The sequence below is a fragment of the Urocitellus parryii genome, chromosome 11 (genome assembly GCF_045843805.1).
Source record: "Urocitellus parryii isolate mUroPar1 chromosome 11, mUroPar1.hap1, whole genome shotgun sequence".
In the NCBI taxonomy this organism is placed as follows: Eukaryota; Metazoa; Chordata; class Mammalia; order Rodentia; family Sciuridae; genus Urocitellus; species Urocitellus parryii.
The window spans coordinates 22391865-22408424 of NC_135541.1; the positions used below are offsets into that span (position 1 = coordinate 22391865).

Consider the following 16560-nt stretch of genomic DNA (forward strand, 5'->3'; position numbering starts at 1 on the left):
ACTTGTGATGTGCAAAATCTCCCGTTTTACTGCTTATGATATACATTGTTATTTTGGTGGTAGAATATTCGAACTTTTAATAAGTTCATTAGGTTCCTTAAATTTACACTTTTTTGCTACGTATGACACCGTTGGGGGGAAGTTCTTCAAATTTTTAGGATAGTATAGCATAGAAGCATGAGCTCATTGGTATGTGATTATTTATTGTTTTTAAAAACAGCCAATTAATAGATACGGAAATTAATTGTTAGGATATAACCAGTATTGTTTTCCAGTGAAATAGAATAGAATGGAAAATATCAGAGTACATCATATATTTTGATATATATTGCTCTATGAAACTTTAGTTTTATGTACATACATAGATACATAATACACAAATGCAAAATCTCAGAAGTATGCGTGACTTGTTTTGTAAAACTTCTTACTGAGGATTGTAATAGTGGAAGCTTAAAAACCACTGACTTAAAGTATTTCAACAGTATTAAGTATAAACAGTTAAAAGAATTGTGCTTTTACTAGGAATTTGGTAAAAAGAATGTTGTTTTATTCTCTTAATAGAAATCAGCCAAAATTACACCATGTGCGCTTTGCAAATCATTGAGATCCTCAGCAGAAATGATTGAAAATACCAATAGCTTGGGGAAGACAGAGCTTTTCTGTTCTGTTAATTGCTTATCTGCTTACAGAGTTAAAATGGTTACTTCTGCAGGTAATACTGCTTTCATAAACTATAGAATGTAATAGTTGAAAATTATACTTACTTTGCTTTTAGTACAGTGTTTTGTTGATTTTTCTAAGGCAAATTTAAGATATTTCAGGTTTGTCCACACCTTATTTATTTCAGCATTCATTTATATTGTAGTTTCAGTGTAGACTGTAATATAAAAAGATTTTACTGTTAGACATTAGTTTGTGTCTTGATGTGACATGAGTTTAGTGTCAGTTCCTGTAACTTAACCTGGCCCTTAAATTTCTGTTTATTGTATAGCACTTATTTAATTTCTCATAGATTTGTATAATTTACTCGGTTTTTATTTTGATTTGCTAAGGTGTACAAGTTCAGTGTAACAGTTGTAAAACCTCAGCAATCCCTCAGTATCACCTAGCCATGTCAGATGGAAGTATACGCAACTTCTGCAGCTACAGTTGTGTGGTAGCTTTCCAGGTATGGCTTCAGGAATCTTCTTCTTCATCAGTCAGTGAGTCACCTGCTGGAGTAATATAAACTTATTGTTTTGCTAGTGTCTGGATTCCCTACTTTCTGTCTCAGTCCTGTAAACTTAGATTTGTAATTCATTTCTATATTTGAGGCATGTTATTAAACCACTTTCTATAAAATTAAGTGGCATCATTATCACCATATTTTGTATTGAGAGAGTATTATTTTTTTAACATTATTAGTTAAATAATTTTATTTTTGGAAATAAGTGAATTTTCTCCATTCAGTTTATAAGCTGTTCAGAGGCAAAGTATTTTGCCATTCACTGATGGGTCTTACATACCTAAAACTGCTTGGCACACGTAGGTTCACAGTTCTTGCTTTTGTGAATAAATGGTTTAAGTTGATCTTTATTTATTTATTTATTTATTTTCAGAATTTGTTCAACAAACCAACTGGAATGAATTCTTCAGTAGTGCCCTTGTCTCAGGGCCAAGTAATTGTAAGCATCCCTACAGGTTCAACAGTGTCAGCAGGAGGCAGTAACACCTCTGCTGTTTCTCCCACCTCCATCAGTAGCTCTGCTGCTGCTGGTCTCCAGCGTCTTGCTGCCCAATCCCAGCATGTTGGGTTTGCCCGGAGTGTTGTGAAACTCAGGTGTCAACACTGTAATCGTCTTTTTGCCACAAAACCAGAGCTTCTTGACTATAAGGTAAAGTATAGGTTCATGTCAAGGGTTTGAGTATAGATGGGTCTGTCTGTAAAATTATTTAAAGTTTTTCATCTCTCAGTCTTATACCAGTTGTTTTGAAAGTAAGAGGAATAAGGATTTCCATAGAGGAAACCAAATGCTTAATTAGTACTTAATAATTATTTCTTTGCAGGGTAAAATGTTTCAGTTCTGTGGCAAGAATTGTTCTGACGAATATAAGAAAATAAATAATGTTATGGCAATGTGTGAATATTGTAAAATTGAGAAAATTGTGAAGGAGACTGTGCGATTCTCAGGTGCTGACAAGTCATTCTGTAGTGAAGGTAAAGGCAGAAGATAATCTTACCTACTGCACATGTTGGTTGTTTTAAAAGTAGTTGGTGATTTAAGGTATTACTATGTAAATTTGGCTGTTTTATCTTCTATGTTTATTTCCAAAGCCTTTTTGATTGGTTGACACATAGTTCACTCTTTTTAAATCTAGTCTTTCATATTATATGGGTAATACAACAAAGTCAGAAATCTTATTATATAATGCAGAAGATGGTGATTTGAAAACATTTTACATTATTAGATTGAAGAACTAAAATATATTGTAGTTCTTATACTAATTTCTAAATAGAAATCCTTAAATTTTAGTAGCATCCTAGTTTATACTTTAATTGTTTTAAACAGCCACTCTATTTTTGAATATAAGTGGTCTGAATATGCAAATTACTACAAAGTAGATTTTTTTTCATTTTTTAGATGACTCTTTCGTTTGATTTCACAGGATTATCATTTTTAGACCCATGGCTTTCAAATCTTTTGGTGACAGCACAATAGAATTACATCTTACATTGTGACCTAGTGTATTTTCACATACCCAAATAAAAATAATTTCATGAAATGAAACTTCATATATGGGAAGCCATGTAACGTTTTCAATCCTGTCCTCTATCTTCTTTCACTTAAAAAAAAAAAAGCTAGTTTTTATCCTCTTAATTGATCTCTTGATGTGCTAAATAGGTCAGGACCCAAGTGAGAGAACTTTGTTCTAGGGAAATTAATTTAAAGATGTAGATAATTAATATTTCTCCAGAATGTTAACTTTCTCTTTCCCAATTTTTAGGTTGCAAACTGCTTTATAAACATGACTTGGGAAAACGCTGGGGAAGTCATTGTAAAATGTGCAGTTATTGTTTACAGACATCTCCCAAATTAGTACAGAATAATTTGGGAGGAAAGGTGGAAGATTTTTGTTGTGAAGAATGCATGTCCAAATATACAGTTTTATTCTATCAGGTAATCTATAATTCACATTACACATTTTTGGAGTTTTAGCATGAATTATTCTCTTTTCAAATTTTATGTAGAATGAAGAATAACTTAATGATTTAAAACTCTTTAAGATTTGGGAAGACTTTAATGTCATTGAATTTTATCTGTTTACATTTTTAATTTTTGTAGAAGTCACATCATTCATAAGACATAAACCTATTTAAAATTATAATTTTATTATTTATTTATAAATATTTTTTAGTTGTAGAAGGACACAATACTTTTATTTATTTATTTTTATGTGGTGCTGAGGATTGAACCCAGTGCCTCACATGTGCCAGGCAAGCACTCAAGCACTGAGTCACAACCCCAGACCTAATTTTTATTACTTAAATAAAATAAATTTTCATTTTGAAGTCTGAGGAAGATATTCCTTATTTAAATTTAAACTTCTCTTTGTTTTTTATTTTTATTTTTTTTGATACTGGGAATTGAACCCATGGGCACTTAACCACTGAGCCAAATCCCTAGCCCTTTTTAATATTTTATTTAGAGACAGGGTCTCATTGAGTTGTTTAGGGTCCCGCTGAGTTTCTGAAGCTGGTTTTGAATTCGGGATCCTCCTACCTCAGCCTGTCAAGCTGTTGTAATTACAGACGAGCACCATCGTGCCCACTTTGTTTTTGTAACTGCTACTTTGGGGGGAGGCTCTTTACAATATGACTTTTTAATTAAAAATTAAAATCATTAATAAAATAAGTAATATTTACCCTTTTAGAACAGTCTTTAATTTCATGATTTATATTCTAAGTTAATATCCTCACTTATTGGGGCTGGGATGTGGCTCAAGCGGTAGGTAGCGCGCTCGCCTGGCATGCGTGCGGCCCGGGTTCGATCCTCAGCACCACATACCAACAAAGATGTTGTGTCCGCCGAGAACTAAAAAATAAATGTTAAAATTCTTTAAAAAAAAAAAAAATATCCTCACTTATTATATGTGTGATGTTTTTATTCTGTCAGACCTCAGGTAGTTTGTTTCTTCATTATTATCTTTTATTTTGGTTTCAGATGGCCAAATGTGATGGTTGTAAACGACAGGGTAAACTCAGTGAGTCCTTAAAATGGCGAGGGGAAATAAAACATTTTTGTAACCTGCTTTGTATCTTGATGTTCTGCAATCAGCAAAGTGTATGTGACCCACCTTCACAAAACAATTCAGGTAATAAGTGGAGTCTTTGGTCAATGCCAAGAACTACAAACTAGAAACTATAAACAATTGTCAGTAATTTAATTTTAAATTTCATTGTAGTCAAATAAATGTTGCTTTATAAAAAACATTTACATCCTATTTTGTTAAACATTTCAAATTAAAGCCAGGCAAATGAGTTTTTTTTCTTTTTTATTAAAAAAGCATTTCTCAGTGTATCAGATTAATCAAACTCTGCAAGTATTTACGTTTATGGGAAAGGATGACAGTTAAGGTTTTTGTAAATACACTTTGATTCCTTAAAAAAAGATTTGAGACTATTTATAACAAAAGACATAAAGCCTAAATCACATGCCTTTTAAATATACCACAAACTACTATTTATGCTATTTAATCTCAGAAACTTTGTGGTTTAAAAACACAAAACTAATTCCATCCTGAAAGATAGTTTAATTTGTATAGTACCTTTATAAGTAATAAGAAGTATAAAAGGCTATTATATAAACTGAAGAAATCCTTCAAATGTTAAATGTCCATTAAATCTACCCTGTGATTTTCAGTGCTTTTGGGATTTTTGTTGTTGGTTTTTAAGTGTGAGTATTTGGTGCTTTTTTTATAAAGCAATATGGAACACTTTCAGGTTTCATTATTTAAAAACTAGAAATCCAAAACCCTGTTAATCCTGAAGAGACGCTGCTCCAACAGAAATTATTCAAACCTAAAAGAAAGCACTGTTTAACCTCTTTGAGATGCTGGTTTCTATGTGAGAACATATAAGTTACATGAGGTTTCTCTATTTTTATTTTAACCAGCAAGTATTTCCATGGTTCAAGCTGCTTCCGCAGGGCCCCCATCTCTCAGAAAAGATTCAACTCCAGTTATAGCTAACGTGGTGTCATTGGCAAGTGCTCCTGCTGCTCAACCCACAGTGAATTCTAACAGTGTCTTACAAGGTATGGCTGGATTTGAAAGGATTTATGTTGCCTTTTTGAGTTAAATACAGTGATTCTCTACCTTTCTCTTATGTGATCATTTTTGTATGTTTGACACATTCATATTAGGAATAATGGCTCACTATGAGTAGGCCACTGAAAAGTATTTCCATCCTATGCTTACTTTAGAACTGCTAGTTTCTTCCACTGAATTGAATGAAGATAAACATGCTCTTAGTTTGAGACTTACTGCTTATAGACAGATAATCAGCCTTTAAAACTAATATTTAAATAATTGTGAGAGATCCTAAATTTATGTTTTCATTTATATCAAGGTGCAGTTCCAACGGTAACCGCAAAAATCATTGGAGATGTAAGTTTTTTAAAAAAATTTTTGTTGGTATTGTCACTGTATTTATTTTCTGTTCTTATACAATACAGAACAATACAATCTAATTTACCCTCATTTAATAAATAAAGTTCATTTCTTTTAATCTTTGTTTAGGAATAGGATTTCCTGGCTATTTAACTGGGTCTTTTGTATACTTTAATTTCTTTGAATGCTCACTACAATTATGCTGTTAATGAATTTTTTTTTTTTTTAATTGTACAAGAGTTAAATTTTACAGAATTTAGGCATTTTAGGGCTGGGGTTGTGGCTCAGTGGTAGAGCGTTCGCCTTGCACACAGGAGGCCCTGGGTTTGATCCTCAGCACCACATAAAAATAAATAAATGAAATAAAGGTATTATGTCCAACTATAACTAAAAAATAAATAAATATTTTTAAAAAAAGAATTTAAGCATTTTATTTTTTAGACTTTCAGATGATGTGTAACATACTTAGATTGTCAGTAAAATATTTTTAAAACGTAGCTTATTCTCTACCCTATCCCATGAAGATTATACTGTAAATAACCATTCATGTTTTTAAACTAATTAATATTTTCTAGTATATCCCTTAAAAGAAGAAGAAAATAATAGTGAACAAAACTCATGTCTGGAACAGTGACATTTCTAAAGTGTTTACTGGTTTCTGGAATAATTCATATCATCTTTATTCAAGTTAGTTTTATGATCATACTTGATTCTGTTGTTCCTAGTTAAGTCCTCTAACAATGATTCTGTATTTCTAACTTGTTTAAGATATAACAGGTCTAATTTCAAACCCAGCTAGTATTTTTACTGATCAACAATGTATATAATAGGATTAGCATTTTACTTGGTATACAGAAGCTGTAACTAAATACATTGAGTCAGTATATACTTATTACTCATTGATTACTATTAATGATTCAGAAATACTGCTCTGTCTTCTGCATAATTCCCATATAATAATTGCTTTTGTTTTTCTCTTGCCACATTTTTTTATTGGTACACTGTAGTTGTACATAATGATGGGATCTGTTGTTATATTTGTACGTACACACAATATAACAATATAATTTGGCCAATATTGCTCCCCTGGTATTTCTTTTAAAATTATAATATTTCTTGTAATTAATGATAATATTTTGAACACTTCTTTGCTTTCTGATTTGATTTTTACTAGGCAAGTACACAAACAGATGCCCTGAAACTTCCACCTTGCCAGCCTCCAAGACTTTTGAAGAATAAAGCTTTATTGTGCAAACCTATCACACAGACTAAAGCCACTTCCTGCAAACCACATACCCAAAACAAAGAATGCCAGACAGGTATGTTCCTTGGACTTTATTTTTTTATGGGAAAGGAATGTGGGATCTGTTTACCGTAAGTACATATTTTTTTCCAGTGTAGAGTCTTGGGTTGCTTATATATATTGCCATTTTAATTCCTACAACATCTCTATGAGTAAAGTTATTTTCCCTGGGCCTTAACAAGTTAGGTTGAAGGGAAGAAAGTTGATTGATAATAGCATTCTGTGAACACTTTGTTTAATTTCCTTATTGATGGTTGTATTGAGGAATAAGAATAAGCTTTAGAGTAATATAGGCAGGCTCTAAAGAGGGGCTATTTAATGCTGGGCTTGGTGGCGCACGCCTGTGATCCCTGAAGCTTGGGAGGCTAAGGCCAGAGGATTGCAAGTTCAAAGCCAGCCTCAGCAATGGCAAGTCATTAAGCAATTCAGTGAGACCCTGTCTCTAAATAATATACAAAATTGGGCTGGGGATGTGCCTTGGTGGTTGAATGCCCCTGAGTTCAATCCCTGGTACCAAAAAGGGGGGGGGGGGGCTATTCAAGTTTGATCTACCGTAGCTCTTGTTTTGTTGGTTCTCCCACCCTTCCTTTCCTCTTTCCTTCTAACTCTCTATACCCCCAGCCCGTCACACTGTTTTAAATAAAGTCAGTTGCCTTGGGGAGAACTTCAGAAAAGCTTCTTTTTAAAAAAAAAAAAAAATTATTTTTAAGTTTTAGGTGGACACAATCTCTTTATTTTATATCTCTTCATTCTTTATATTTATGTGGTGATGAGGATAGAACCCAGTGCCTCGTGCATGCTAAGCGAGCACTCTACCACTGAGCCACAATCCCAGCCCAGAAAAGCTTCTTTTTGAAGAAGAGTTTTCTTTCCTTATAAACTGCCTCTCTCCATAGGAAAAAAATCTCTGGGCCTCTTCTATGCCTCTCCTGGCATGCAACTTCGGCTCTATAAGTGAGCTAGGGTGAGGGTGATCAGGATCCCAGTGTTTTTAGCCTCCTGTTCCTATTTTAGATCCTTCATCCTGTAAATGAAAGTTGGCTAAAGTGTGGCCACACACACCAGCAATTTAGTTTCTTCAGCCCTGAGTTGGAGGGAGTGAGAAATGCTGATGAATTTGGTAATCCTTACCTGATACTGGTGAGTTTGGTAATCCTTTATTGGGGAGAGAAGTTTGCTCTTCCTTGCTGTAGTGACTGAGAATGGAGCTTATGTCAAGTTGAACTGAGTTGAACTTGGGTGATAGAGCAGGTAGGGGCTGGAATATCATAGACTCACAATTCTTACTGCATTTTAATAGTTTTTCTTGAAGGAATGTTTCTTCATTTGCTATTATGCCCTTTCAGCAGTTTCCTAGAGAGTTTTAGTAGTTTTCATCTACTTTGTTTGTTTCACTAGGGAATGGGTCTGCATAGTTTTCTTATGCTACCATCCAAAAGTCCCAGAATTTTTAAACTAGAAAGGAAACTTAGATTCCTAAATCGGTAAGGTTGTCCTATAGGCCAGTGCTTCTCAAACATTAATATGCTCTGCCTGAGAATCTCACTAAGTAGATTCTTATTCAGTGGATTTTAAAAATTTACGCTTTTTATAAACTTCCAGGTAAAGTCAGTGCTACTGGTCCTTGGACCACACAAAATAACTATGGCTAATTTAGTGATTTCTTTTTATTGTGTTAATGCTGACTTCCTATCTAATCAAATAAAATATTTTTTGTCTAAAAATTGATGCTAAAATTGATGCCTTACAACTTTCTCACCTGTAACCCTAGTCAGATTATTAGCATTTCTCTTTTTGTCACTTATTCTCCTACATCAATGAGTTTACAATTATTTAGAACATTTTCTGGAACTTGGAAAGTTCTCTATAGATATTTTTTTGTTAAATAATAGAATGAATCCTGTATTCTTTCTAAATGATAGTTTTATTTCTAGTTTTTGCAGTTGTTTTTCAGAGACTGGTTTTTGCCAGGTTGCCCTGGCTGGCCCTGAACTTCCAGGCCAAAGTGAGAGTTAGAATCATCACATTAAAAAAAAAAAAATCAACTCAAGATGGACTGAAGAATTAAATCCAACATATACAGCTATGAAACTATTAGAAGAATCCAGAAAATGCTTTAGGACACTAGTCTGAGCAAAGATTTTTTTGAATATGGTCCAAAGAGCAGAGACAACATAAATAAAATGACAAATTGAAACAATTAGAAGAGTTAAGAGATAAGCTATAGACTAGCAACAAACATTTGTAAACTATTCATCTGACAAGGGATTAATGTCCAGAGTGTACTTAGCTTCCCAAGTGGCTACTTGAGAAGGCAAATGCCTTATGTTTTCATCATGTTTCCCCTACCCCCACCTGAGATGAACACAGGGGAGCTTAACCACATCCCCAACTTTATTTATTTACTTACTTATATTTTTTATTTTTTTAAGTTATAGATGGACACAATACTTTTTTGTTTATTTATTTTTATGTGGTGCCAAGGATTGAACCCAGTGCCTCTCATGTGCTAGGCAAGCACTCTACCACTGAGCTACAACTCAAGCCCCTATTTTTTATTTTGAGACAGGATCTCACTAAGTTGCCAAGGCTGTCCTCAAACTAGTGTTTCCCTGCCTCAAACTTCCAAGTCTCTGGGTTTACAGGCATGCACCACAACACCCAGTGGTTTCTTCATACTGTTTCCATAAAAGGTGTATTAATTTACATTCCCATGAATAGTATAGGAGAATTCCCCTTTATATACATCATTGCTAGCATTTGTTATTTTTTGTTTTTTGATAAGTCATTCTGAGATGATATCTCAGTGTGATTTTTTTTTTTTAACTCATTCTTTCTTTTTTGTTGTAGATGGACACAATACCTTTATTTGTTTTTTTGTGGTGCTGGGGATTGAACACAGTGCCTCACCCATGCTAGGCAAGCACTTTGCCACTGAGCCACAACTCCAGCCCCTCATTGTGATTTTGATTTATGTTTCCCTGATCATTAGTGATGTTGAGAATTTCTTCATACTTGTTTTCGTAAATATAATGAAGGCAACTAACTTTATAAAGAAAATAGATTTTGGGGCTGGGGTTGTGGCTCAGTGGTAGAGCACTTGCCTAGCCATGTGTGAGGCACTGGGTTCAATTCTCAGCACCACATAAAAAACATAAAGGTCCATTGACAACTAAAAATATTATAAAAATAAAAAAAATAGATTTCTTCATCTCAGAATTTTGGATGTTCAAAGGCCAGTTGACATCAACTCAGGGTATCCCACTCATTACTTGATGGCATGGACAGCATTGGAGGAGAATATATGGGAGCAAGCAAATAATTGCATCTTGAACCATGAGCACAAGGAGACTAGCATCCCACAGTCCATTTCAATGATCTAAGGACCTCCCAATAGACTCTACCTCTTAAAGGTTTCCCCATCTCCCAACAGTACCACCTGGGGGCCATGTCTAATTACAGTGGAGTCTTGTGGGCACATACATTCAGACCTTAGCATTTGTGCTTTATTTTTATTTATTCTTTGAAGAAATATCTGTTCAGATCATTTGCCCAGTTTAAAATCAGATTATTTGTGGGGTTTTTTTGCTGTTATTCGAATTTCTTATACATTCTGGACATTAATCCTTTGTCAGATGTTTGTTGCTAGTCTGTAGCTTGTCTCTTAACTCTTCTAATTATTTTCATTTGTCATTTTATTTATGTTGCTCAAAGTAGTGTCCTAAAGTATTTTCTGATTTCTTCTAATCATAGTTGCACATGTTGGATTTAATTCTTCAGTCCATTTTGAGTTGATTTTTTTTTAAAGTGATGAGAGATATGGAATCTAGGTTCATTCTTCTGCATATGGATTTTGTCTTTCCAGCACTATTTATTGAAGGTATTTACGTCTTTTCTCCAGCATATCTTCTTAGAGATAACACTTACTTTGAAACCCAAATCTCCATAACCTTTTTTAGAAGATATTTTATTAAAATATTTCTCCTTTCTTTTTCCTTTGTCAATTTTTTCCTCCATTAGAAGACACTCCAAGTCAGCCCCAGATTATTGTGGTGCCAGTTCCTGTGCCAGTGTTTGTGCCGATACCTCTTCATCTTTATACTCAGTATGCACCAGTCCCCTTTGGAATTCCTGTTCCAGTGAGTAATCATGTAGAGAAAAGGCGAATTTAGCATATGTTTTTCCTATGTTTAAATTTTACAGCTCTCTAAAGAAAATTTTCACTCACTGGTAAAGTATAACTGATTCTGGTTGGCTCTGGAGTATGTAGCGAACTGCTTTTATTTATACCCTGCCTTCTTGGCTAGTGTTATGATGTAAGATCACTAAATAGAAAAAGATCAGGAACTGCATGCATTAGAATCTTGGGATTCTAGCCAGGGTAAAAAGAATCATGTGATTTTTTTATTTCTCAGGTTTGTTTTTTGTTTGTTTGTTTGTTTGTTTGTTTTTTAAAGAAAGCTATTTTAAAAAATTTACTTTTTAGTTGTACACAATACTTTTATTTTGTTTATTTATTTTTATGTGGTGCTGAGGATCGAACCCAGGGCCTCACATGAGCTAGGTGAGCACTCTACCGCTGAGCCACAACCCCAGCCCAGCTATTTTTTTTTTTTTAAATATGAACATTTATTTTTCCTGTACTGAATCCTTAAGGGAAATAGTTGTGCGAAAATGTTAGCAAGGAGTGTATGCCAAAACAAAAATGAAACTGAGTTATAGAATTACTATTTTGAAGGATTCAGACATATTTTGTTGAGTGTTCAGAAAAGCACTTACTAAGCTTTTATTTTAATGGTTCTAGTCTTATAAAAAATGAACAGTCAAGACTACATGATCATCAGCAGTGACAATATCTTGACTTTATTGTTTTTAATACTTAAATAATCTTGTAAATAATGGTTTTGAGTACAAATCTATTGTATAAGAAACTTTTCAGTCTGTCCATGGTCTTTCAGATGCCTGTCCCCATGCTTATTCCATCCTCAATGGACAATGAAGATAAAGTCCCCGAAAATATTGAAGACATTAAGGAAAAACTTCCTACACATCCGTTTGAAGCTGATCTCCTTGAGATGGCAGAAATGATTGCAGAAGATGAAGAGAAGGAAAAGACTCTATCCCAAGGAGGTTGGTACAATCTTTAAAAGTAAAGAAAGAAGTCAGGCATGGTGACACACACCTGTAATCCCAGTGGCTTGGGAGGCTGAGTCATGAGGACCACAAGTTCAAAGCCAGCCTCAGCAACTTAGTGAGGCCCTAAGCAACTTAGCAAGAACCTGTCTTTAAATAAAAAATAAAAAGGGCTGGCAATGTGACTCAATGATTAAGTGCCCTTGGATTTACTTGGTGCCCCCTAAGCCCCCTAAAAATTTTCAAAGAAAAGTAAAGAAAGAAAGAAAAAAATCTACAAAATTTCTCATAATTCAGGTAATTTTAAAACTTAAATTATGATCATTTTCTGATTTTATCTGTGTATTCAAAGCTATGATCTATATATAAGACTTCCTGATATATAATAACCTGCATGCTGATAAAGGGTAAACAGAACCTTAAGATGTAAAACCTTTGGGCTCAAAATGGCCTATATATAAATCTCATTTTAATAGGTTGGAACAAGGATGATAGTAACATTCATCCATATTTCCCATTCCTTTAGCATTGTGTTATGTGCATTGTCATTTCATTTTTTTAAAGATTTTTAAAAAATGGATACAATATCTTTATTTATTTTATTTATTTTTGTGTGGTGCTGAGGATCAAACCCAGTGCCTCACATGTGTGAGATATATCGCTCTTCCACTGAGCTGTACCCCCAGCTCCTCTCTATTTCATTTTAATCTTTACAACAGCCCTGTGAGGAGGGTATCGTTTACTTCAGATTTCTTTCCTGAAAAATAGAATATTAGATTTGCTCTGATTGTGTAGTCAACAAATGTGGAATCTGAACTTGAATCCAGATCTGTGTGATGCCAGAGTACATGGTAATCAAATATAATAATATTTCAGAAAGGTTTCTAGTTTTAATTAGCACATCCTTGGTTTTTGGATATAGAAAGAGGTGGAGAAATTGTCATTTATAATATTTGAAATATGTAGCTGAGTTTTCACAAAGACCTTTCCATAAATTACTGATGAGTCAATAAGCTTACTCTTTTCTTGAAAGTTTTTTCTTTTATTCAGTGGTAGATTTTGATTTTGCATAGTAAATGCTAGGTGATTTTCTGAACACTGAAGGATTTGAAAAAACTGCTGTCAACTTTTCTGTTGTATTGCCAGTAAGTTTCTGAGTCGCATATATTTTGAGAGATTGATGGAAACTTATATATTGTTTTTCCAGTGTTCCTTCTGTTATTTTTCTCTTTAATGTTAAAATCTCAAAATTCTGTTGCACACATATGGAATTTAATGTCCCAAATGTCCCTGTGCTTGCTCTTCTAATCTCCGGTAATATATTTAGTTTGGAAGTTCAGACAATTTTTGATTATATACCTCATTTTAAATTGACTTCTCCTTTCACATCAATATTGAAGCTTTGTTAAGTTCTTGCTCTGGGCAAAAACACCACTTGACTCTTCTAGCTTTGTACTTTCCACATACTTTAGAGTTGATTGTACTATGTTCTGTTTAGTTCTGTATACTGAATGTTCATGTAACTTATTTTTTTTTTCTGGGTATTGAAAACCAGGGGTGCTCTACCTGGTTCTTTGTAGTTTTTATATTGAGACAGGGGCTTGCCAGGTTGCTAAGGCAGTCCTTGAACATGCCATCCTCCCATGTTAGCTTTCCTGAATAACTGAGAATTGCAAGTGTGCACCACCATGGTCAGCTAATGTAACATTTAATTATTATAAGTTTATTTATTTATTTTTTCAGTTTGATAGTAAGGATTATTATATTTGGGGGAACAACTTAAAGCAGATTTGTTAATCATTGAATAAATTTGGGGCGTATGGTTTTAAAGAAGGATTTTATATAGCAGAAAAGTATAAAATCAAAAGTGAAAATTCCTCTCTTCATGACTTTTTATACTGCTTCCTAGAAGTATAGCCACTATTAATAGTGATGATGATTTAACTGCTTTTGCCACTAGTGTTTAATTATTTTAATGAGTTTTTATGTTCTGAAGTCTGTTTACTTAGAACTCCGTGGTATTGTGCATGTATATAATAGTCATCTCATTTGAGATGCAGTTTGTTTTTTGTTTACTTATAAATCATTTTATTATGTGCTTTGCTTTTCCTTTAGGATCTCAGACTTCTGAACAGGAACTCTTTCTAGACACTAAAATATTTGAAAAAGGTTTGTAGTTGTAAATATACTTTGGTTCTTTGAAATCCTATCCTTTGTTAGTAATTAAAGCCTGAAAAGAATTCCATGTAATATTTGTGATTTTAATTATTTTAAGGGGCATCAAGTATCCATGGTATATGCTAATCCTTAGTGAGAATAATAAAAACTGCCCCAAACATTTGTTTTAAGGATGGAGTTAAGCTTTAATGTGCTTACCAAGAATATGAATTCAGTTCTGTGAGACAGGTGAACAAATTGCTTTGTTCTTAAGTGTACCTAGATAATTATTCATTGGTTGTATTTCAGATTTGGTGTTCAGAAGTTTAGGAAGGTTTCTGAGCATGTAAGGAGACTATCTTATTTTGAGGGTTTCTTATTTTTGAGACTATCTTATTTTCTGAAATATTCTTAATTTTTCAGACCAAGGAAGTACATATAGTGGTGATCTTGAATCAGAGGCAGTATCTACTCCCCATAGCTGGGAAGAAGAATTGAATCATTATGCCTTAAAGACAAATGCTGTGCAAGAAGCCGATTCAGAACTGAAACAGTTTTCAAAAGGGGAAACCGAACAGGATCTGGAAGCAGATTTTCCATCAGGTTTGTGCAATATAACCTATTCACTTAAAGTCCTTTATTTTAGAAGATTGGTAAAACTCCAGATTGACATTATAAAACAGTTAAAATGTACTAGAGGTAATCTAGGGTACAAGTGGTTCCTGTCTTTTCTAGCTTTGGTTTGTGCAATTTTGTTCTCAAAAGTGGTTAAATTATTTTGTGTTTTTTATTATTGTTGTTTTTGGGTTTTGGTAACAGGGATTGAATCCAGGGACTCTTAACCATCGAGCCACATCCCCAGTTGTTTGTATTTTTATTTTGAGACAGGGGCTCACTGAGTTGCTGAGGCTGGCTTTTAACTTGCTATCCTCCTGCCTTTGCCTCCCAAGTCAATGGTTTGAACATTGGTTTTTGAACATTATTATCTTACCTTTTTCACAGTAACTGTTCTGTAGGAAATTTTCTTGTTAGTAACGTTTTCATTTAAGTGCTATATCCCTCGTTTCTCTTAAGTATGTAAGTAAATTCTCATGACAAAATAATGACTATAGTGATGATTACTTAGTATTTCCCCAGTCTATATCTTTATTTAAATCTGGAAGTTAATTAACATATATCATGCTTTCTGCTGATTATCATAGAATCCTTTGACCCACTTAACAAAGGACAGGGGATCCAGGCACGTTCCCGAACAAGAAGACGACACAGAGATGGTTTCCCCCAGCCCAGACGAAGAGTAAGCAGCAACTTAATTTTTCTAGAGTTTTCTTTCCTTTATTCTACCAGTATTTATTAGTTCCTGTTGTTTATAAAACTCTCTAATAGCCAGAATGGGGCAGTTGTGTGCATTATTTTACAACCTTAGGTTTTTGTGCTTTTGTTTTTATGTCTTGAAGTTCGGTATCGTTTTTTTTTTTTTTTTTCCACATTTCATTTTAATTAATTGAACCCAGGCATGATTTACCACTGATCTATTCCTAGCTGGTTTTTCGTTTTGTTTTAGTGCTGTTTGTTTTTTTTGAGTCAGGGTCTTGCTGAGTTGTTTAGGGCCTCACTAAATTGCTGAAACTCGTCTTGAACTTGCAATCCTTTTCTGCTTTAGCCTCCCAGGTCGCTGGGATTACACTGTACCTGGCCTTCTGTTACATTTTTTTTCAGTACAGACCAACCCTCCCTCTATCCTTCCCTCTCCCTCTTCCTTCCTTTCTTTTTCTTTTCTATAATTGAGGGTTTGTTTTATTATATTTAAAAGTTTTCATAATCCTTTTTAATGTATATTTCTCATTTAAGAAATCTAAATTTAGCTACTTTTTTATGTTCTAATACTTGAGATCACTATTTTATATAGTAAAGTGTAATGATGAAGGTCATATGTGCAATCTTTTGTGCTAAAAGGGCTTTCCCCTAACAAAGTTAAATGAATACTAATCTTATTTTTTTAATTGGCTCTGTTGACTTATGAAAGTTGGATTTAATAAATTCTAAAGATATAATGTGACGGACTTTGACACATGTATGTAGTATGTTCAGTCTACCACAATTATGAAAAATTCTTTTTTCCTGAAAGAATCAGAAAGTTTTTCACAACTTTTTGCAGTCAGCCTCATCTCCATGTGCTGACACTGTCAGTATGCTGTGTCAGTTGATATAAATGTCTACCTTTTCTAAAATTTCATAAAAATAGTCTCATAAGTATATTGTCCGCTATGTCTAGGTTCTTTCACTTAGCATAGTGTTTTTGAAATTCATCCATGTTT

General features: G+C 33.7%; 1 protein-coding gene across 5 annotated transcripts in view; it reads left to right on the top strand.

Annotated features, from left to right (window-relative positions):
- Nucleotides 1–16560, top strand: part of Zmym4 (zinc finger MYM-type containing 4) — a 150057-nt gene that overhangs the window by 109091 nt on the left and 24406 nt on the right. For all 5 annotated transcript variants that reach the window (XM_026393393.2, XM_026393390.2, XM_026393391.2 and 2 more), the window contains 14 exons: nucleotides 562–712; nucleotides 1053–1168; nucleotides 1599–1874; nucleotides 2047–2197; nucleotides 2986–3158; nucleotides 4203–4353; nucleotides 5154–5294; nucleotides 5609–5646; nucleotides 6824–6968; nucleotides 10973–11091; nucleotides 11911–12082; nucleotides 14201–14254; nucleotides 14666–14845; nucleotides 15445–15539. In XM_026393393.2, coding sequence (XP_026249178.1) covers nucleotides 562–712; nucleotides 1053–1168; nucleotides 1599–1874; nucleotides 2047–2197; nucleotides 2986–3158; nucleotides 4203–4353; nucleotides 5154–5294; nucleotides 5609–5646; nucleotides 6824–6968; nucleotides 10973–11091; nucleotides 11911–12082; nucleotides 14201–14254; nucleotides 14666–14845; nucleotides 15445–15539 — 1962 coding nt within the window. The remainder of the gene's footprint in view (nucleotides 1–561; nucleotides 713–1052; nucleotides 1169–1598; nucleotides 1875–2046; nucleotides 2198–2985; nucleotides 3159–4202; nucleotides 4354–5153; nucleotides 5295–5608; nucleotides 5647–6823; nucleotides 6969–10972; nucleotides 11092–11910; nucleotides 12083–14200; nucleotides 14255–14665; nucleotides 14846–15444; nucleotides 15540–16560) is intronic.